At 57.0% G+C, this 17,961-nt stretch overlaps 1 protein-coding gene across 4 annotated transcripts in view; it reads left to right on the top strand.

Annotated features, from left to right (window-relative positions):
* MAD1L1 (mitotic arrest deficient 1 like 1) overlaps positions 1-17,961 on the top strand; it is a 311,419-nt gene that overhangs the window by 119,220 nt on the left and 174,238 nt on the right. For all 4 annotated transcript variants that reach the window (XM_059155782.1, XM_059155781.1, XM_059155784.1 and 1 more), the window contains one exon: positions 3,950-4,094. In XM_059155782.1, the coding sequence (XP_059011765.1) occupies positions 3,950-4,094 (145 nt within the window). The remainder of the gene's footprint in view (positions 1-3,949; positions 4,095-17,961) is intronic.

Genomic DNA, 17,961 nt, shown 5'->3' with positions numbered 1-17,961 from the left:
CAGGGGATGACCGCCCTTCTTGCAATACTGCAGCGCCCTGTCCAGGTCCTTCCCAGAGGTGGTGGCCGGTCCTTGGGCTTTCTGCACACGCGGGGAGGCTGATGTTCTTCCTGGGAGGACACAGACAGCTGTGGGGGGTGGGGGGGCAGGTGTGGAGGTCACACGGGGCCAGAGCCTGCTTCTGCCGCGTCTCCAGGAAGGTCATTAAAATGTCTCCTGCTGCTTCAGAGTAAGCTGTGTCCTCTGTTCCCTGAAAGTGGGTGTTCTCCGACCGGGACTTTGCTGAGGAGGCGGACGCTAAGGGGCCGCAGTACAAAGATGGTTCTCCGAAGCTCAGACCTTGTCTCCCGCAGCAGACACCCGCTCAAAAAGGCATTGATCGATAGGCATGCCGACTTCGCCTTCAAGCACTAAGCACTTTGTTTTGGACTCCCAAAGGCTTGCGGAAATGCCAGTGACCCCAGAGTTCAGCTTACTCTTGGAACTAGCAGTTTAATGTTTTATGAGTTTTCTCTCCTCCGCTTCCCAAGAAAGGCTGAGGTTTACCAGAGAAGGCATCCCGGCGGGAAGAGTTGGCCATCCAGGCGCTGGTGTCATGGGTCAGGGCCCTGGGCTCGGCGCATATGTGGAGCCTCTTTCTGCCCCTCGGTATGTAGGGGAGAGGGCAGGGCCATCTGTCGGCTGGTAGTTTGAACAACTCTTTTGGGGCACTTTAGCCGGATTCATGGAAACGGAAAACCGTGCTCCTGTGGGAGGCTGGGCTTTCTTAGTTCCTGAGGGCCTCGCTGTTCCTCCCCTTCTGTCGTGGGGGCCGGCCAGAATCCCTCTCGTGGGGCCAGCCCCCTGAGTGTGCTGCCAGCCGTTCCTCTGTCTCCGCAGAGTTTGTATACAGACCTGGCTCATTATCCTCGGCCCGTGCTTTGCTTTCCTTTGCAGCCGGGTGGGCATCTACACGGGGGTGGGGTGGGGTGGTGGTCTACACTTCCTGTCTCTCACTTGCTCCTCTTCTCTAACACCCTTTGCCTTAAGCCCCGTCCTTGCCCACATTGGGGTCACCCTCCCCTGCTCCTTTCCTACGTGACAGACCCGTGCCCTGGATGCCCCCTCACCCCCCTCCGGATGTCCTCTCATGTGCCAGTCATACCTGTGTGTCTGCCTCTCGACCATCTTGTGCCCGTGGTGGTGGCTGAGTGGTGTGCACCGGCCCTGTTTTGTGAGGGGGTGGGGCTGGGGGGAGGCTGTCCCAGCAGGGCCTTGTAGAGGTCTGACTCACTGGTCCAGCGGTGCCCACGGCCCCAGGAACTGACTGCTTTCTGTAGGGGCTGCTCTGTGACGTCACGGCTCTCTCCTTCCATCTTGGCTGTGGCTTGACAGGTAGCAACAAGGACCCTTCGTGTCATGTTCTCTTGGTTCACGTGAGCCATGCAGTTTCTGTGCCCCATCAGCCTGCTGACCCATGAGGTCAGGCCTGTGTTTCTCATTCCCCGGGTTTGCACAGGACCCACAGAGCTTGTCGCTGGAGCCTGTCACTGCTGGGTGAGTGGCTGAGTACCTCTAGCTGCCGATGGTGCTGGGCCCTGCCACAGAGTGTTCAGTGGCGTCCCTTGTGCTGCCCTCAGGGGGGAATCTTACCTTCCCTCCGGCTTTGGGACAGTTGAGCACCGACCAAGTGTCAGGCCTCGGCAGTCCTGGGGACGCAGGGCCAACAGCCCTGAGGGTGGAGCTCATCCCACAGCTGCGGGCATGGTGCCTGTCCCGTGCCTGCCCTGCAGGGTCACGTGTCCTCTGGTGTTACTCCTTCCCTTCCTGCTTTCCTGGAAAGCATCTCACCACTGGGAGAAGCAGGTGTTCTTTCTAACTGGGCCCAAGGGCTTTGCTCACCTGAGCTCAGCCCCAACGCTCTGAAAGGCCCAGTGACCTTTCCGTGGGGGCTGCCAGATGCACGGGGGTGCTGCTTCTGAGTTAACATGCTTGTTCCTGTGACATGTCAGGACTGGGCTGGGCTCCAGTCAGACACCGGGGGGCTGAGGCCTGCTTGTGCTTTAAGGGCTTACATGGTGAGCTGGCAGCCAGGAGACGAAGACACAGGCATCCTGTGCCCCAGCTTGCCCCCGCCCAGTTGCTACCTGCTCTTGGGGTGGTCTCCCATCTGACCCGCACATGGCTATGAGGGCATTGTGCTGCCACTTTATGGGGCACGGGGCTTGGCAGACTTCCCCCAGGCTTTCCCCACCGAGCTGGTGGTCAGGGCAGCTTCTGAGTGGCTCGGATCGATGGAATGCTGTCTGTGGTCTCGCCTTGGCATGCATGAGTGAGGGAATGGGGCTGGTCGAATTCAGTCGCCCGTGTTGGAACATGGATTCCAAGCCCTCGTGAGCTGCCTATCTGAGTTCAGTGATTCTGGGGTCGAGGTCACAGTGCTTGATTATCAGGTTGGCCTCTGAAGAGTTTAGATGGAGTTAGAACTCAAAATAGCCTCTTAATAGGACTGTTTCAAGTGGCTCTGTGTGCCTGTTCTTATGTATCTGATCTTGGAGCACCTGGAGGGGCGGGAGCGGTTGGTCAGGCGTGCAGCTGGGTCACACCTGGGTGTGAGACTCTGGGATGGCCGAAGGGAGGTGAGAGTGAGGGGCCCGGTCCGTGGTCCATGGTCCACTCTCTCCTCTCTGCGTGTGTCCCCTTCACTTCTATATTGAAAAACAAAACTCTGTGCTCATGTGTGGGAGAGAAGAAACGGGCATTGTCTGTTGTCCCCATAGATGAAGGTTTTCTCCAAGTTGAGTGATCAAAGCTGAAAGGCTGCAGTCGGAGGCTGGATGTGGCTGAGCCTGTAGGTGCCCTCCGCGGCCCTCAGCCCGAGCCTGACGTGCTCCTGTCTCCCCGGCGTCGCTCCTGTGAATGCCCCGCAGCCCCCATGGCATAGTCCAGATGTATGTTCTGCTTCCCCGGGGCTCTTGAGATGGTAAGGATTTCCTGTGGAAAGAGGCACCTTCCCTGCACGGAGAGGTTGGCTCCTCAGTGAGGGTCCTTTCCCAGGACACCTCCCTTCCCAACCCCTCTCCACAGATCTCGCTTCCTAGGGGGCTGCCCTGGTCATCCTCCCCTCCATCAGGCCTTGGGGACGGCCACCCCGGGTGTAGACTAGTGAGGCTGTGTGGTCTCGGGACTCAAGGATTCTTCTTCCTGTGCGTGCTGGGCACTGGCAGCTGTTGAGAGCACGTCAGAAGTAGAGAGTGGTCCCTGGCAGGACAGGGGCACTAAGGGCATTTTGGAGGAAAGAGAGGCAAAGACAAGGCTCTGGAGATGCTTTGTGGCCATGCCAGGGGGTTGGGTGTTAGCTCATGGGCCGTCAGGACTGTGGGGTCCTGAATGGGGCCACCCGTGGTCTTCTGAAGGGTCGGTTCCGAGGGGGCTGGCCTAGTTGGGGCCCACAGGGAAGGTCGGTGTGCCGGGATTGTGGCCTGTCGAGCAGCCACCCCGGTGCCCCGGTTCCCTGGGGTGTCCTCACCCCTGTTGGCGTCCGGCCGGGCTGCGTGGGGAAATGGGCCCAGCTTGGGCAGAGGGGGCTCCCTCACCCCAACGGCTGCACATCTGGCTGCTGGGATCCGGATGGAAGTGCTTGCTGCTAATTTAGCTCATTCAGAAGTGCTTTCTCCCCGAGCGCTGTGTTGCCGACAATTTTCCCCATTGTGTGTGGGGTTGAGCTCCCCCTCCCCCCCGCCGCCTGCGTGTTCTGGGATCACCCTGGGTGTCTCTTTGAAATCCAGAAACTCCTGAAAAGCTCTAAGTAGCTATTCACCAGTGAGGAAATGGCAGCGTGCCGCTTGCACGTGCAGCTCTATTTTGGGACCAGCGTGACGAGCGTGTCCTGGTCCCGGGGGGCCCGTGGCTGGGGTGGTGTCCCGCGGGCCAGGTCTCACTGCTCTGCCCTCTCGCCTTTCTCATGCAGCGCCCGCGGGCTGGAGAAGGCTCGGCAGCAGCTCCAGGAGGAGGTCCGCCAGGTCAGCAGCCAGCTGCTGGAGGAGAGGAAGAAGCGGGAGACGCAGGAGGCCTTGGCGCGGAGACTCCAGAAGCGGGTCCTGCTGCTGACGAAGGTACGGGGTGTGGCAGGGGTGCCCGGGCTGGCCCTGCTCGGGAGGCCTGCTATCCCGGCCTGCAGCCGCCAGCCTGTTCCTGCCACGTCTAGCTAGAGCACCTGGTCCCCAGACTTGAATGGTTGTCCAGATCGCTACCAAGGGAAGGGCACCGTTAACCACAGTGGTTTATGTGGTCTGACTGGTCAGGCTTGTGTGGAGCTGCCTGTGTTCTCCCACAGAAGAGCGTCCACTTCCCTGCATCCAAAGCAGAGAGTCATGGTGGCTTCCTCAAACTGGCCTTTTATCCTGGGATGCTCTCAGGTTCTTGAATCCCAGCAGACTTCAGCAAACCCTGCTGGTTCCTTTGGGACTCAGAGGGCCCAGGTGTGGGCCCCCTTCTGGAAGGCCATCCCACCACCTAGTGCTCCGGTGAGGGCCAGGGCTGGGGCTGTGCTGACCCGGTCCGCAGGCAGGGTCTACCTTGCCCTAGGCTGTGGGCGAGGGCAGCTTTCCCTTCCTTCAGGGACCTGTGAGCACAGGGTAAGTGGGGGCTGGCCTGTGGCCCATGGTTTGGAATGAGAACGGTCTCTGGGGCCAGATACCCTGGGCTGAATATTCTTGCTCCCAGCCTTATGGGTGGAGACAGGGCTCTCTCTAATCCTCCTGTGCCTGACAAGCTTCTGATATCTAGCTGGACGGAGTCTGCAGGCAGCGTGTTACTTAAACATTCCCTTGGTTGCTGAAGTTTCAGGAGACAGGGGCGAGAAAGCCTGAATCTGGCCCTAGACATTCTCCAGGCACGGATGTGGGCTGTCCAGCCTGTTGGCCAAAGACACCTTCCCGCTGCCCCAAACTCCACACTGTGTGGGCCTTGTAGGCCATGCCAGGGAGAGACGGTCTACCTGGGGGACGCCAGGAGTTATGCCTCATGCTCTCAGCCTCTGGGACCTCCTGCTTATGAAGCTTGGAGGGGACAGTCCTATTTCAGCTACAAAAAGCCTGCCATTTCATGGCTTCTCCAGCACATTCCTTGTCATGCCATGTTGTCACTCAGAGCCTTGACATTACTCAGGGCCCTGGGTCCAGGGGGCTTCCCAGGTCATGCTCGGCCAGCCTTTGCATAGAGGTCCCTGGGGCTGCCCCCGACATCCTGGCTCTGCGGGTGGTCTCTGCAGGAGAGTCATGCAGCGTCCCCTCATGCGCCATGTCCTGGATCTTGGCAGCCTTCTGGCAAAGGTGAGGACACGGTCCTTAGGCTTGGGTGCTTGTGGTGGGTGACGGTCAGGGTTACGGAGCCGCCTCCTGGTGCCGCCACTTCTTTTTCCCTTCCTTCTCCAGTGTGTACTGTGTGCCACCAGCTCATCTCTGCGCGTGGGTGGGTTCATGGCCCTTCCAGCACTTACAGTCTCACGGGACAGGAAGCAGTGACACACGTTTGCTAATTGTGATGGAAGTTTTCCTTTTTTTACATTTTTTTTTAGAGAGAAAGAGTGTGCTTGTATGCAGGGGGTGGCGGGTAAGGGCAGAAGGAGAGAGGCTCCCAAGCAGACTCCCAGCTGGGCATGGAGCCTGACAGGAGGCTCTCTCTCATGACCCTGAGATCATGAACTGAGCTGAGATCGAGCTGACCGCCCAACCGACTGAGCCCCACGCTCATGCCCCGTGTGGTGGAAGTTGTTGGAGCTGAAGCCGTGGCGGAGCTGGGGCCAGAGAGTCAGTTTGTGAGAGTCTCGTGCAGGATTTGGGGGCATGGGCATGAAGGGGCAGCCCGTGCTGCCGGCATCGGTCCAGACCGTGGAGGGCAGAGGGAACAAGAGGTGGATGGCATGCCTGCCCGGAGGGCGCGTCCTCGGCTCAGACAGAGGGGCTTCCTGTGGCTGGGGTGAGGGACGCCTAGACCTGATGTTCTGTATGTGGGAGTGAGGCCAGGCTGCAATCCCCAGCGTGGGAAGCTCCCTTGGAGAATGTGCTTAGTCCGTCTGGGTCCCCGTTTTGCCATCCACAGAGCAAGCAGGGCTGTGGTGTGCTAAAGGAGCCTCATGGGCCAGCCTGACTGGCTCCCGTGTGGACAGTGCTCGTGAGGCATGTGAAAACCACGAAGGAGGAAATGGGTTGGAGGGCCCTGAGGAATGGAAACCTGGGACCACCGCGCCATCGGGCAAGCGCACTCTGGTGTTTCCCCGCGGGCAGCGGAGCCAGCGTGTGGAACAGGTGTGTGCTCCCCCGCATTCACAGCAGCCCAGGTGCCTGGCTGCAGGGGAGCTGGCAGAGAAGACGTGGCATCGGCACACAATGGAATATCGCTTCACTATGAAAAAGAAGGAAGTCCCGCCATTTGTGACAACATGGGGGGGACCTGGAGGGAATTGCGCCAAGTGAAACAAGTCAGAGAAGCACAAATACTGCATGATTTCACATTGGGATCTGAACACGCTGAATTCATGGATACCGGGAACAGATTGGTGGTTGTCAGGCCAGGGGCTGGGGTGGGCGTGGTCAGAAGCAACCGACTTTACTTGTAGGATACATCATAGACTTAAAAATACGAGCCACAGATACAGGGCGTGCCCTCTGCTCATGGGGGATGCAGCTCCCCTCCCATCCCCCAAGTGTGTGGCAGCCTAAGAACTACAGTTCTGCTTGGAAGGGGGGCCGCAGGATGCTGTGGCTGGTCAGGAGTCTTAGTGGGGATCCTGGGACCGCCGCCATGTGCTTATGCGTGGGTATGTGGTGCTCCGTCTCCAGGGCTGTCTGTCCGGCCTCGTGGGAGCTCTCTCGGCTGGATCTGTAGGATGCCCTGGGCTTCTGGGGCTGTCCTCCCTGCGAGGTCTGTCCTGGATAGCATCCAGCTGGGGACGGTACCCTGCCCAGCCTGGTGGCTGCTCTTCTCCTGGGACGCAGTGATAAGGTCTTGTTTGCTTTCAAACAGCTACTGCTTTTGTGTTTAATAAACTTCATTTTCTAGAACAGTTTGCGATTGATAGAAAAAAGGTAAGGCTAGCTCAGAGAGTCCTCACGCGGTCTGATGCCTTCCATCTCCCTTGTACAGACCCCTCACGTCAGTGTGGTGCGGTCATTACTGGTCACGAACCAGGCCTGACCGGCATCACTAACTGACGTCCGCGCTTTCCTCCTGTTCCCTTAGCTAACCCTTCGCCCTTGCTCTGTCCTGGGATCCCAGCGGGACTGAGCGGTCACTTCTCCTTGGCGCCTCAGGCTGTAACGGTTCCTCCGACTCCTCGGCTTGGATGACTCTCATGCCTTGAGTGTGGCTCAGATGTCCTGCAGTGGTACCTCGGCAGTCGCAAGGCAGCGGCTTTCATCCTCCTTGCCTGGGGGCAGGGCACCAGCCGTGACTTAGCTGTGTGGACAGGCTCGCTTATGTGGCCGAGCTGTGTCTATCAGGGTGTGTCCGTCCGAATGGTGGACTTGGGAACACGGTCCCCGTGCAGAGTAGCTCCCATTCCAAATTCTTGTACGTGAGATTCGACTCTCCTTCCCGTTGTGTCAGTAATTCAGTCATTTATTTATAGCAGATGGGCCATGAATATCGACTGTAGGTTTTGGTTTTAGTCCAGTGCTACCTGGTTTTATGGCCCCGGCAGCCGGGGGCTCTTCCAGTCGAGCCTCCACGTGGGGGTGGAGCCCTTGTACTTCTTCATTTTTTGTGCTGCAGGGTCCCTGGGCGCATCCCGAGCATCTCCTGCCCAGCCATGCACCAGCCACCCCTCCAGCACCCTACCTGCTGCCCTGAAGGGCAGCGTCAGGATCCGAGTGGGCATGGGTTTGCTGGTTCTTTGAGGCCCTATCAGCTCACAGAGCCAGGAAGCCTATCTGTGCATGCATGCACATGTGCATGTCCTAACTCGTGTGTGCGCGTACCCAGGAATGCTGCCCTGGGTCTTTTCCCGAGCTCCCGTGAACTGGATGGGTTCACATGGACGTGTCCATCTCCAACCCACACGTGTGGGTCATCCCTGTTCCCCCCAACCCCGACACCTGCCGTCTTGTTAGCCCTGTTGATGACTTTTCGTATTCCCAGCTTTTTGTTTTGAGATAGTTACACATCACAGGAAGGCAAAGATAGCACACAGGTTTCCTTACACCCTTCACCACTTCCTTGGTGCTTCCTTTCTATGACATGGTTCCACGAACTGATACGGGCACACGCTTGTGTATATCTGTCTTCTTATCACGTGTGGCTTGGCATCGCCGCCGCTGGCAAGTCGCTGCATGGCCTCACACATGCCCAGTCACACTCATCTCACTTGCCCCACAATGGCCTGGGCACAGCGGCCACTCATCCATCCTCTGTCCCTAAAGTGTTATCCTTTCAACAGCATGGTAAACATGGAATCGTCTGGCATGTGGCCATTGGGAGACTGGCTTTTCCACTCTGGATCTTCCTGATCTGCCCAGTTTGTGCCCGTATCAGTGTGTGGTCCCATTTTGCTGCTGAGCAGGACTCCATGAAGTGGGCACGCAACAGACGTATGCCCGGGCGTCACGTGGTGTTTTCATGGCTTCCAGGTTTTGTTGTTACAAAGGCCCCGACTCACGACGATGCCCAGGTTTTGGGTGGCTGTGAGCTTTTGTTCCTTTGGCTGCGACTGTGGAGCCTGGCATCAGTGGCCCCTGGGAGCTGGGGACAGGTAGTTCCTCACCATCCTGGCGGTGGTAGCCCAGGGGCATTTCTGGGGTGGCAGCTCCGAGCTGGTGTCCAGGCGTGGGGTGTGGGGACATGGGCCAGCACAGTTCTTCCATATGCCAAGCCTGCGTTTTTGCTGGTTTTCTCTTGCTGCGGTGGTTCCCGATGGGTCGATGACCATGGGTAGCAGTGGACATGGCACGAGGGTGCTATCTCACAGTTCTGGGCGGGCCTGGCTGCTTCGTAGGACCTAGGGTCCCAGGTCCTAGCAGACCGCATCGGGTGGCAGCCCCAGCCTTGTGGGGTGCTGGTGCAGAGGCTGTTGGGGAGAGTTTGCAACAGGTTGGCTGGGCGTTGCAGGACCATAGGGGTCCCATCCGTGCTGGCTGTCCTTGCTGCTGCCGCCTGCTCACGTTCTTTCTCACACTTTCCCTGAGGGCCCTGAGGCCCTGGGGGGTCGAGGCCACAGTGCATATCTCTGTGGCTTTCCTGCCCACACCAGCAAAACTCTTTGCTTCTCCCAGCTTTTGTGGCTTAGTTTGGGGCCAAGGCAACCTAATCCTTTTGTTTCAGGGTACCTGAACTTAGTTCCATCTGCAGAAATGTCCCCATCTTGCCAGGTGACCATGGCATATCGTGGCCTACCACCTGCGCAGTTACGGATGGTTTATGCTGTGGACGCCAAGTCTTGGAGACTTAGGTGCCTTCAAGGCCGGTGGGGAGCACAGATGTGGGGAGTGGTCCTGCGCAATGGGATAGGGTCGACCGGAAGATGGGGTGGGTGTGCCACCCAGAAGGGGCAGCCCCTGCCGGCCCCAGCTGCTGTGTGCCGCAGGAATTGCCCAATTCTGGGAGAAGTCAGCACCCCTTCTATGAAGTATGTCCACTCACAGATTTCCCATGGGTCAAGCAGGTGTGCTCATTGTGTGTGTTGAAGGTGACCGGAAGGGACTCGAGAGCAGAGAAGCGGTTGCTGCACACAGGGCCCGTGGGTCCTGTGTTCATGCTAAATGAGTCCCTCTGGAAAGATCTGCCCGTTGGCCATGGGCGGGTATGGGAAGAACCTTCCTGTCCTTGTAGTGGCCATGCCTCCATATCCTCGGATCACCACACCAGGGGGGCCAGCAGCTGCGAGCCCTCTCTGTTGGCCGAGTTAGAATCCCTGTGGGAGAGCCCCGTCAAACCAGTGCCTCATGACTGGAGCTGGCAGCTGTGACCCCCAGCTGTGGACCCCGTGGCCCTCTATGCCCAGACTTTGCCCCCACCTTTGTGAGGTTTTGGCCTGGCTGTCTTCTTGGGCATTTTCTGTCCTGCAAGGTGACTGTCCGGGTCCCAAGGCATGAAATTTCCATTTTCTCTGTCTCAGCAGGTTGGAACCCAATGGCCCTTCCTGGCCTCATTCCGTCCTCGCCCTGACCCCTAGCACTCATGGGCCTTGCTGAGTTCGGGAAAGAGTGGCTATTGATTGCCTGGCACTGACTGATGGCTTAGACTGACTGTTGCTCGAAGGCACGTTCCCGATGGGTCGATAGCAATCTCCCGCGCAGCCCTGGGTCCGGCTCGCAGGGACCCGTCTGGCCAGCCAGGGGGATGATGAAGTCGTTCATCAGGCCTGTCTGTGTGGGCGGGGTGCGGCCGGCCTGCTGCATGCCAGGGGCATGCCCACTGTGTGGCCATGATCGCAGTGACCCCGTGGGCTTGCAGCATGTCTGTCCCACCCCAGCCTGGCCTGCTCCTGTTCAGGTGCATCCTCCTCAGGGTGCCTCCATGGTGTCTGTTCTTAGGCCTGATATTGTGGGGTCTTTGGTCTTCCCCTGTCCTTGCTGAGGAGAGACCCCCCCTCGCCCTCCCCTACCCGTTCCCCCCCGGCAGGGTGGTGTGTGTGGCCCCCTGCTGCCGCCGCAGCTCAGCGCCAGGCCGACTGCAGGCCTGCTGGCTGGGCTCTGTGCGCCCGGGTCCCGTTGTGGGCCCTGTTTGTGTGCTTGACATTTCCGCTTACAGTGCTTGGAGCGTGTGGCTTTATTTTGAGACCTTATTAAGCGGCTCCCGTCTCAGGGTTTAATTGTTACTGATAGCTGAGAGTGTAATCACCTTGGTAAAATACCATGACTATTTTAAGCAATTGAAAATTGGCTTCCAGAACTGGGTGAGCACAAACCATTTTCCTATTTGAAATGAGCTATTTCCAGTGTGCCCCTAATATTCCACAATATGGTTATAGAATTTTGTTATTTATAGAACCTCAGCAGTAAAAGCTAACTTTTTAGCAAGAAATTAAAAAAACAAATGAAAGCAGACACTTCCCTTAACTCTCTTATCTATATCCTAACTGCTCCCTAGCCCGAATTCCACATTGCACTGGTTTCTGAGAGGAGGATGCAGGCCCCGGCTGTCTTACCACCCGGGGGATTAGAGTGCGTGGTTTGGTAGTGATGACGTCCCACCCTTGAAAGATTCCCTGAGTGAGGGGGTGGCCCTGGTGGTGGTCGTGGTGGTGGGAGGGCTGGGTCGAGGTCCTGGCTGGGGAGCAGACAGGTGGTCGGAGGTCCTCCTAGGGGCTTCCTTTGTGTCAGGCATGCCAGGCTGTGGTGCTGACTGGCAGAAGATGTCCACCATGTGGGCTCAGCGTCACCAGGGCTGCAGGCTGTTTTGTGGACACCCGCCCTGTGGGCGCCCCGGGTCTGTGCCAGAATGTCGTGACTCTGGCTTCGGTAGAGCTCTGGTGGGCTGCGGGGGTGCCCCACTGTTGTTTGGGTCTGCTGGTGCTCAGTGAGGTGGGCCCTCCCCGTGTGGGGGTTTAGAGCTATATGCCCTTCTCTCGGGGAGTTCTCTCCATATTCTGACCACGACTCTCTCGTGGGAGATGCATACTGCCACATCTCCCATCTGTGGTTTGCTGCTTCTCTCTTGATTGTGTCCGTTGACGAGTAACGGCTCTTAATGTTAGCGCAGACCAGCTTACGGATTCTGTTACCTTTGCATCAGCACCTCCTGAGCCTTGGTGACCTCAATCGCCACAGTTATGGCTCCCAAAGTCACGGAGATGGTTAGCTATTCTCTTCTGACTGCTTTATTGTCTCACCTTTTACAGATTGACGTTTGGGTGTGACAAGCCATGGGTGTTAGGCTCTTTCCCCCCCAGGTGGTAACTGGATTTACCCCGGTGATCATCTTGCCACATATGCAAACACTGAATCGTATGTTGTATGCCAAAAAATAATGCTATGTTTCAGTTATACCTCACTTAAAATTCTCAGAAAGATTATTTTTTCTCTGTTGAACATGCATTTGGCACAGCACCATCTGTTGAGAGACCAGCCCTTTCCCGTGGAGTGTCCCGGGGCCTTTACCACGCGCCAGTGGTGTTCCTGGACGGTCCAGCTTCTGGATTCTGTGTTCAGTTCCATTGCCTCTCTCTGTCTGTCTTTTTACCCTGCCACCTTGTCTTCAGTAGTACAGCTTTATGACGTGTCCGTACCTGGTAGTCAGCCTTCCCATTGGTTCTTCTCTAAGATTCCCTGGCTCACTCTGGTCCTTGCGTATCCTTATATACATCAGAATCCATTTGTCCATTTACGTGAAAAACTCTGCTGGAATATGATAAGGATTACAGTGAATTTGTAAATCAGTGTGGGAATACATGACATCCGCACGTTGTCTTCTGAACGAGAACATCCCATGTTACATGCATTATATTAGACACTTTCCCAAGCATTTTGTTTCCAGTGCAGTTTTCATGGCCTCTCTGAGGACTCTGACCTCGTATGTGTTACTGGTGTGCCGAGATGCACTTGGGTTTTGGCTGCTGCCCTGTGCACAGCAGTCGTGCTGAACTTGCTCCTTGGAAAGCAGCTCTGGCAGAGCTGAGCCTGGCCTCTTCCTCTCCAGCCTTCGTGCCTTTCATTTCCTTGTTTTCTTTCCCTCTTATTGCTGGGACCACCCGTTGACTGCCTCGCGGAAGTGATGCGGGCTCTGTCCTTGTGTGCAGATCGGGGAGCTTCGGTACTTCACCGCCAATGGTGAAACGTGCTGTTTGTTTCTGGTGGATACTGTTTATTGGATTAATGGAATTCCATTTTTTTTTTTTTTTTTAAGTAATCCCTGTGCCCAGAGTGGGGCTTGAGCTCCCAACCTAAAATGAAGGGTTGCACACTCCACCTACCCAGCCAGTTAGGCCCCCTATTTGTTGTTTTCTAAAATGCCTACCCCATCATTTTTGACGTGGGTTATTTTTCTTATTGTTCTGTTTCGAATATTTTCTCATAATGTCTCTGTAAGAGCCTGTAAGAGCCTGCTTTCACGCAAGGTTCCCGTGCTCAGGACCACAGTGCAGGCAGATGGGATGCTGCGAAGGGATGGAGGGGACCCATGCTCCCGCTCCCGTTTCTTTGCTGTCTCATCCGTGGACCCTGCTGGAGTGAGCTCTGCGTGCTGGCCTTTGCGCCGGGCACTTCTGGGGCACAGTGACTGCATAGGCCTGTGCTCCAAACCCAGGTGTGCCTCCCTCTAGGGGACAGAGCAGACTGGTGAGAGCCTGGGAGCACTGCTGTAGTGACTTTGCTGAGCTCTGGAGTCTGCTAGGAGTGGGGCCCCAGGTGACCCTCTGGTGCTGGGGCCTGGTCACTAGGTTTGAGTTTCTGTGTTTGTGTGAATGACTGTAGATCCATTGGAAGTTGTGAAGATGGTGGGACAGGTCCCCCATAACTTTCCTGCAGCTTCTGCCCTAGAAACGTCTCCCATGATTGCAGTGCAGAATCAAAGCTGGGCATCTGGTGTCTGCTCTGTGTGTGTGTGTGTGCGTGTGTGCACATGTGCACGTGTGTGTGTGCGTGCATGTGTGGCGGTGGGGACCTGTTCTTTGTCGTGCTTGCACATGTGTAGCTGCACGAAAGCTCCACCGCTGTGAAGACCTTTCACGTGCTGCCCTGAAAGCACATCTGCCCGGTTGTCCCCTGCTGTGTTTGCCGTCTCTACTAATAGGGCATTTCAACAATACTCTATAAATGGAATAGTTACAGTATGGACATTAAAGTTTTTGTGTTTTTAGATTCATAGGCTGTTTTTTAGAGCTGTTTTATGTTTATAGAGACATTATGGGGCAAATACCGACTGCCGGGGTCCCGCTTGCCCTGCCTCAGCGGTAGCTCTCCTGCGAGCCCCCTGTCTTGGAACTCGGTCTGGTACAATCCACACAGCGTTATTGCTCCATGGTTGTTAACAGAAGCCTGTCCTTCCTTGAGGCTAGCCCTTGGTGTTGTGCATTGTGCAGCTGGAAGGATTCATGATGGCCCATGTGCGCCACTGCCGTGTCAGCTCCCAGAATGCGGTCACTGCCCTCAGATCCCTGTCCCCATGTGACCCCCAGACCTGGGCAGCCACTGATGTTTCCCTGTTCCGTGGTTGTGCCCCTTCCAGGCATCATACGGTTGGAGTGTCCCAGCGTGTAGCTTTTCCAGTCGGGCTGCCCTTGTTCCGCTGTGTCTTCGCATGGCCTGATGGCTTGTTCCTCTTCAGCGCTGGACAGAACAGTTCACCTGCGCACTCACTGAGCAAGGGGCATCTTGGTGCCTCCAGGTCTTGGCAGTTTGAAGGAGCATGCCATACACACCTGTATGCAGGTTTTCGTGCGATGCACAATTTCAACTTAAGTGTCTGGATCACACAAGAAGAGTGTGTTCCGCATTGAATGCTTTCAGCACCAACACTTCCTCGAGGAAGCTGTGTCTCTTCCCTATTCTTCCCTATTTGTAGAAGCTCTGTGGGGTGGGGCCCTTTGTTCCTGATGGGCCCATGGGACACAGAACTGGGTAGGGGGACCCTGGAGGCTGGAGCCCCGCAGGTAGGGTCTGGCTCCCTGCCCCTGGCCTCCCTCCTGGGACAGGTCTTGAGGCATTTCACTGCCAAGTGTGTAACTGGGTGCACATAAGCCTTCAGGGCACTTGGTTGCTTCTCCCAGGTGAGTGGGGGTTACCAGAGTTGGCATCGATGGGGACTAGGCTCATGAGGGAAGGAGGCCGGGGCGGGGAGCAGACTCTGATGGTGCACCTCCAGCCATTGCTCCAGCCGCCCTGGCCTTGGCCACAGGCTCCTCCTGGTGCCTGAACCCAGGCAGGTTGTGCACAGCTTGACATCCTAGCCTTTTACCTCCATTTCTCTCCCAAAAGAACTGAAACGGTGGCTGCTTCTGATCCGAGTCTTCATCTTCTTCCCGCGTCCTTCTTCAGAGCCCACAAGTTTCCTAATCTTATTAAAAGGATTTCTCTTGTACGCCTTCCTTTTTAATGCTGAAAATTCCCGGGCTTAGGTAGCACAGAAGGAAAGGCGGAAAGTGCCCAGTACCTGCCCTGTCTCCTGAGAAGCAGCCGGCTGTCAACAGGGCCTGGCTTGGGTCTGTCCTGGGTGCTCTCTCAAGTGCACGCCCTCTGCCCTCTCCCCAGTGCGGTGACTTTGATTGCTCTGCACCCTGCCCCCTTCTGAAGCTGGCCCCCACCCCAGCTTCATCCCGCACGGCGATCTATGCTCTGCGCAGAGATGGTGAGCGCAGGTTCTCCTGACCGTGTGTTTACATCTGCAGCTATCTGGGGGGCTGTGGAGACAGGCAGGGATGCATCTGGCGTGTGCAGAGGGGTAGTGCCTCTGGGCAGTCTGTTTTTAGTCCTCTGTCTGGGGGCATTCCAGCTGTCCTTACTGGATGGAAGCTGCTGTGGGCGTTGTGGCCGTTTCTGAGTAATAACAGTCACTAAGCCACAGCATGTCTGCACAGTCCTGCTCTGGGGCCTGCATTGTCAGGGTTTCCCATCCACATACATGCCCTTAGGGATGTCTTGGGGCCTGCTGACCTGGCACGTGGTTTTGGGGGGTGTGCCATGCCTTGTGTGCCTTGCCACAGTGTGCCAGGCAGAATTGGACCAGAGCCCTCTGTCCCTATGACTTGAGATGATGAGGCTGAGGAGCTCGACCTTGACCAGGTGGGGGGCTATTCTGCCCACCTCGAGGCCCACCCTTCCTGGGGCACCCTGGCCTTCTCTGCTGTCCCCCTTCTCTCTGTTTTGATGCTCAGCCTGTCCTCATCAGGCAAGACTTGAGTAGCTCCCACCGGGTCCTTTGGCGCTCTGGGCCTTTGGTATAGATGGATTTTGCACGGCCGTGGGTGGTTTCTCCATAGGCAGAGAGGAGGGCTGACGACACCCGGACTGATGTGACAGACACACTCTGTGGCCGGCAGAGGCCTGAGTGTGCCCCTCGTCACACCCATCTCCTCCATGCTAAGGACGAGAGTGCTGCAGATCAGAGAGGTTAGTAGTCCTGTGGACTCTGCACTGTCCCTCTGTAGGGCATGAGTCAGTCCTTTACGGCAAGCTCCTTTGTCTGCCTACGGATCAGGTGGGATCTTGGGGCATGTGGTGTTGAGTAAGTGGCCCTCGCAGGGCCCAAGACCCGGCCTGTCTGCCTGGCTCCCAGGCACTACCTGGGCTGCAGGTCAGTGGACCATGTTGAAGGCAGAGTCCAGTCCATTTCAGAGCCAGTGTAAGGTCCTTCTACCCGGAGGACAGGTCCTTCTACCCGGACTTGTGCTGGACCAGGCCCAGGGGTGTGCCACAGTGGAGACCTCGCACACCACGGTAACATGTCTCTATCTGCGTGGGTGCCCAGTGCTGACCGCTGGTCTTTGGTGTTGCTGAAGTCTCTGCAGATGTCTGCAGGCCCCCCACTGTCCACATCCATTCCTAGTCCTTGTCACACCCTGCTCTCCTCCAGCGACCATGGTCATGTCCTCTCTGCATCCCCTCCACCTCCCAGAGGACACCCCTCCTGCTGTGTTCATTTGTTCCGTTGGCCTCTGGGTGCCTGTCCTCCCGTCCCCACACCTGCTGTCCTGCTGTCCTGGTAGGGTTTGCGCTGCACTTCCTCGTCCTCCTACCTCCGTCCTCGAGCCTCGCATACAGCTCCCGGGGAGCCACCAGCTACTGGGGAACGGCAGGATCTGGGCTCGGAACTCGGCAGCAGTCTGCGAGGTGGAGTGGGGGACTCTGCTGTGAGTTGGGGTCTCAGTCCCTGCCCCGGCTGTGGGGCAGGCCCGGGCAGTGATTCACACCCTTTAAATTCAGGCTCGGATTCAGACCTTGCTTCTTTCTTCCTTCATATCACTTTTGCGTGATCCTTGAGAAAAGCCTGGAAGAGGGCAGTGTACGTCACCCAGCCCGTGGTTTCTAATTTAGCATTTGTCCTGCTTAACGCAGCAGTCCTCCTCCTTCCAAGGCTAGGCAGGCTCCTCTCGGATCCTGCATCGGATCTTCAAATTTTAATTTTTAGGTGTTGATATATTGTCCCTTCGGGTTACCTTTCTAGGCTGACATTTCTCTTACATCCACTGAGGTAAAAAAAAATGCACGTGTTTTGTTATGGGAGCACGCCATTTGCAGACTTGTCACCCCTGTCACCGTGTTCCCCACCAAGGAGGCAGCTGGAACCGGGTCAAGGCTGCAGAAACAGTCTTAGAAAAGCAGTTTTAGGAAATATAATGAAATCAAAACAAAGTGCCTTCTATCCCTCCCCAGTTGGAAAATGTTTACTAAGTTGGGGTTTGAGAGGGCGTGGGGGGTAGTGTGGCACCCTTGGACCCACCACCGTCCAGCCACGGACCTCGGGGGCTGCACTGGGCTGCCCTGCTTCTCTCGCCGGCAGCCTTCCCCGCTACCGGGCTCACTTGTCCTCTTCATTGCTCCGGACAGGGAAGGGCCTGCTCTGTTGTGTTCATCAGCAGTTTGCTGTTAGGAGGCTCTTTGTGTGTCGGGGCACTCAGGACGGGTCTGCTAAGTGTCCATCGGACCGGGGAGGGTAACTTGCTCGGCCCCCGTGGTAGGTGAGGGCAGCATCCCAGCTCTGTTCCCTGTCTCTTGTCGGCACTTGCCGCCTCTGCCTACGAGCGGCCCCTCCCACCTTCCTTCGGGCCCTGGTGCGGTGCCCTGTGTGAGCAAGGGCTCGCTTCCCCCGGGCCACCCCGTCTGCCCACCGCCGATGGCTGTTTGGGCGTCAGAAGCGCTTGCAGCGACATTGTGGATACAGACCCGTCAGTACTGAAGGTTAGGACCTAAATGAGCAGCTTGGAAAATGGTGTCTTTCCTCCCAACAGTGGAAGTTAAAAGAATGGTAGCTCCCGGGGGCAGAGGGAAGGGAGATGAGCTGTAACTCGGACCAATGCCCAGGGCAGGGCCGAGGCTGTGCCCCGGGAGTGCA

This window comes from Mustela lutreola, chromosome 17 (assembly GCF_030435805.1).
Source record: "Mustela lutreola isolate mMusLut2 chromosome 17, mMusLut2.pri, whole genome shotgun sequence".
NCBI lineage: Eukaryota > Metazoa > Chordata > Mammalia > Carnivora > Mustelidae > Mustela > Mustela lutreola.
Note: the sequence above shows the minus strand (reverse complement) of the source record. Positions and strands in the feature narration are given on the sequence as shown.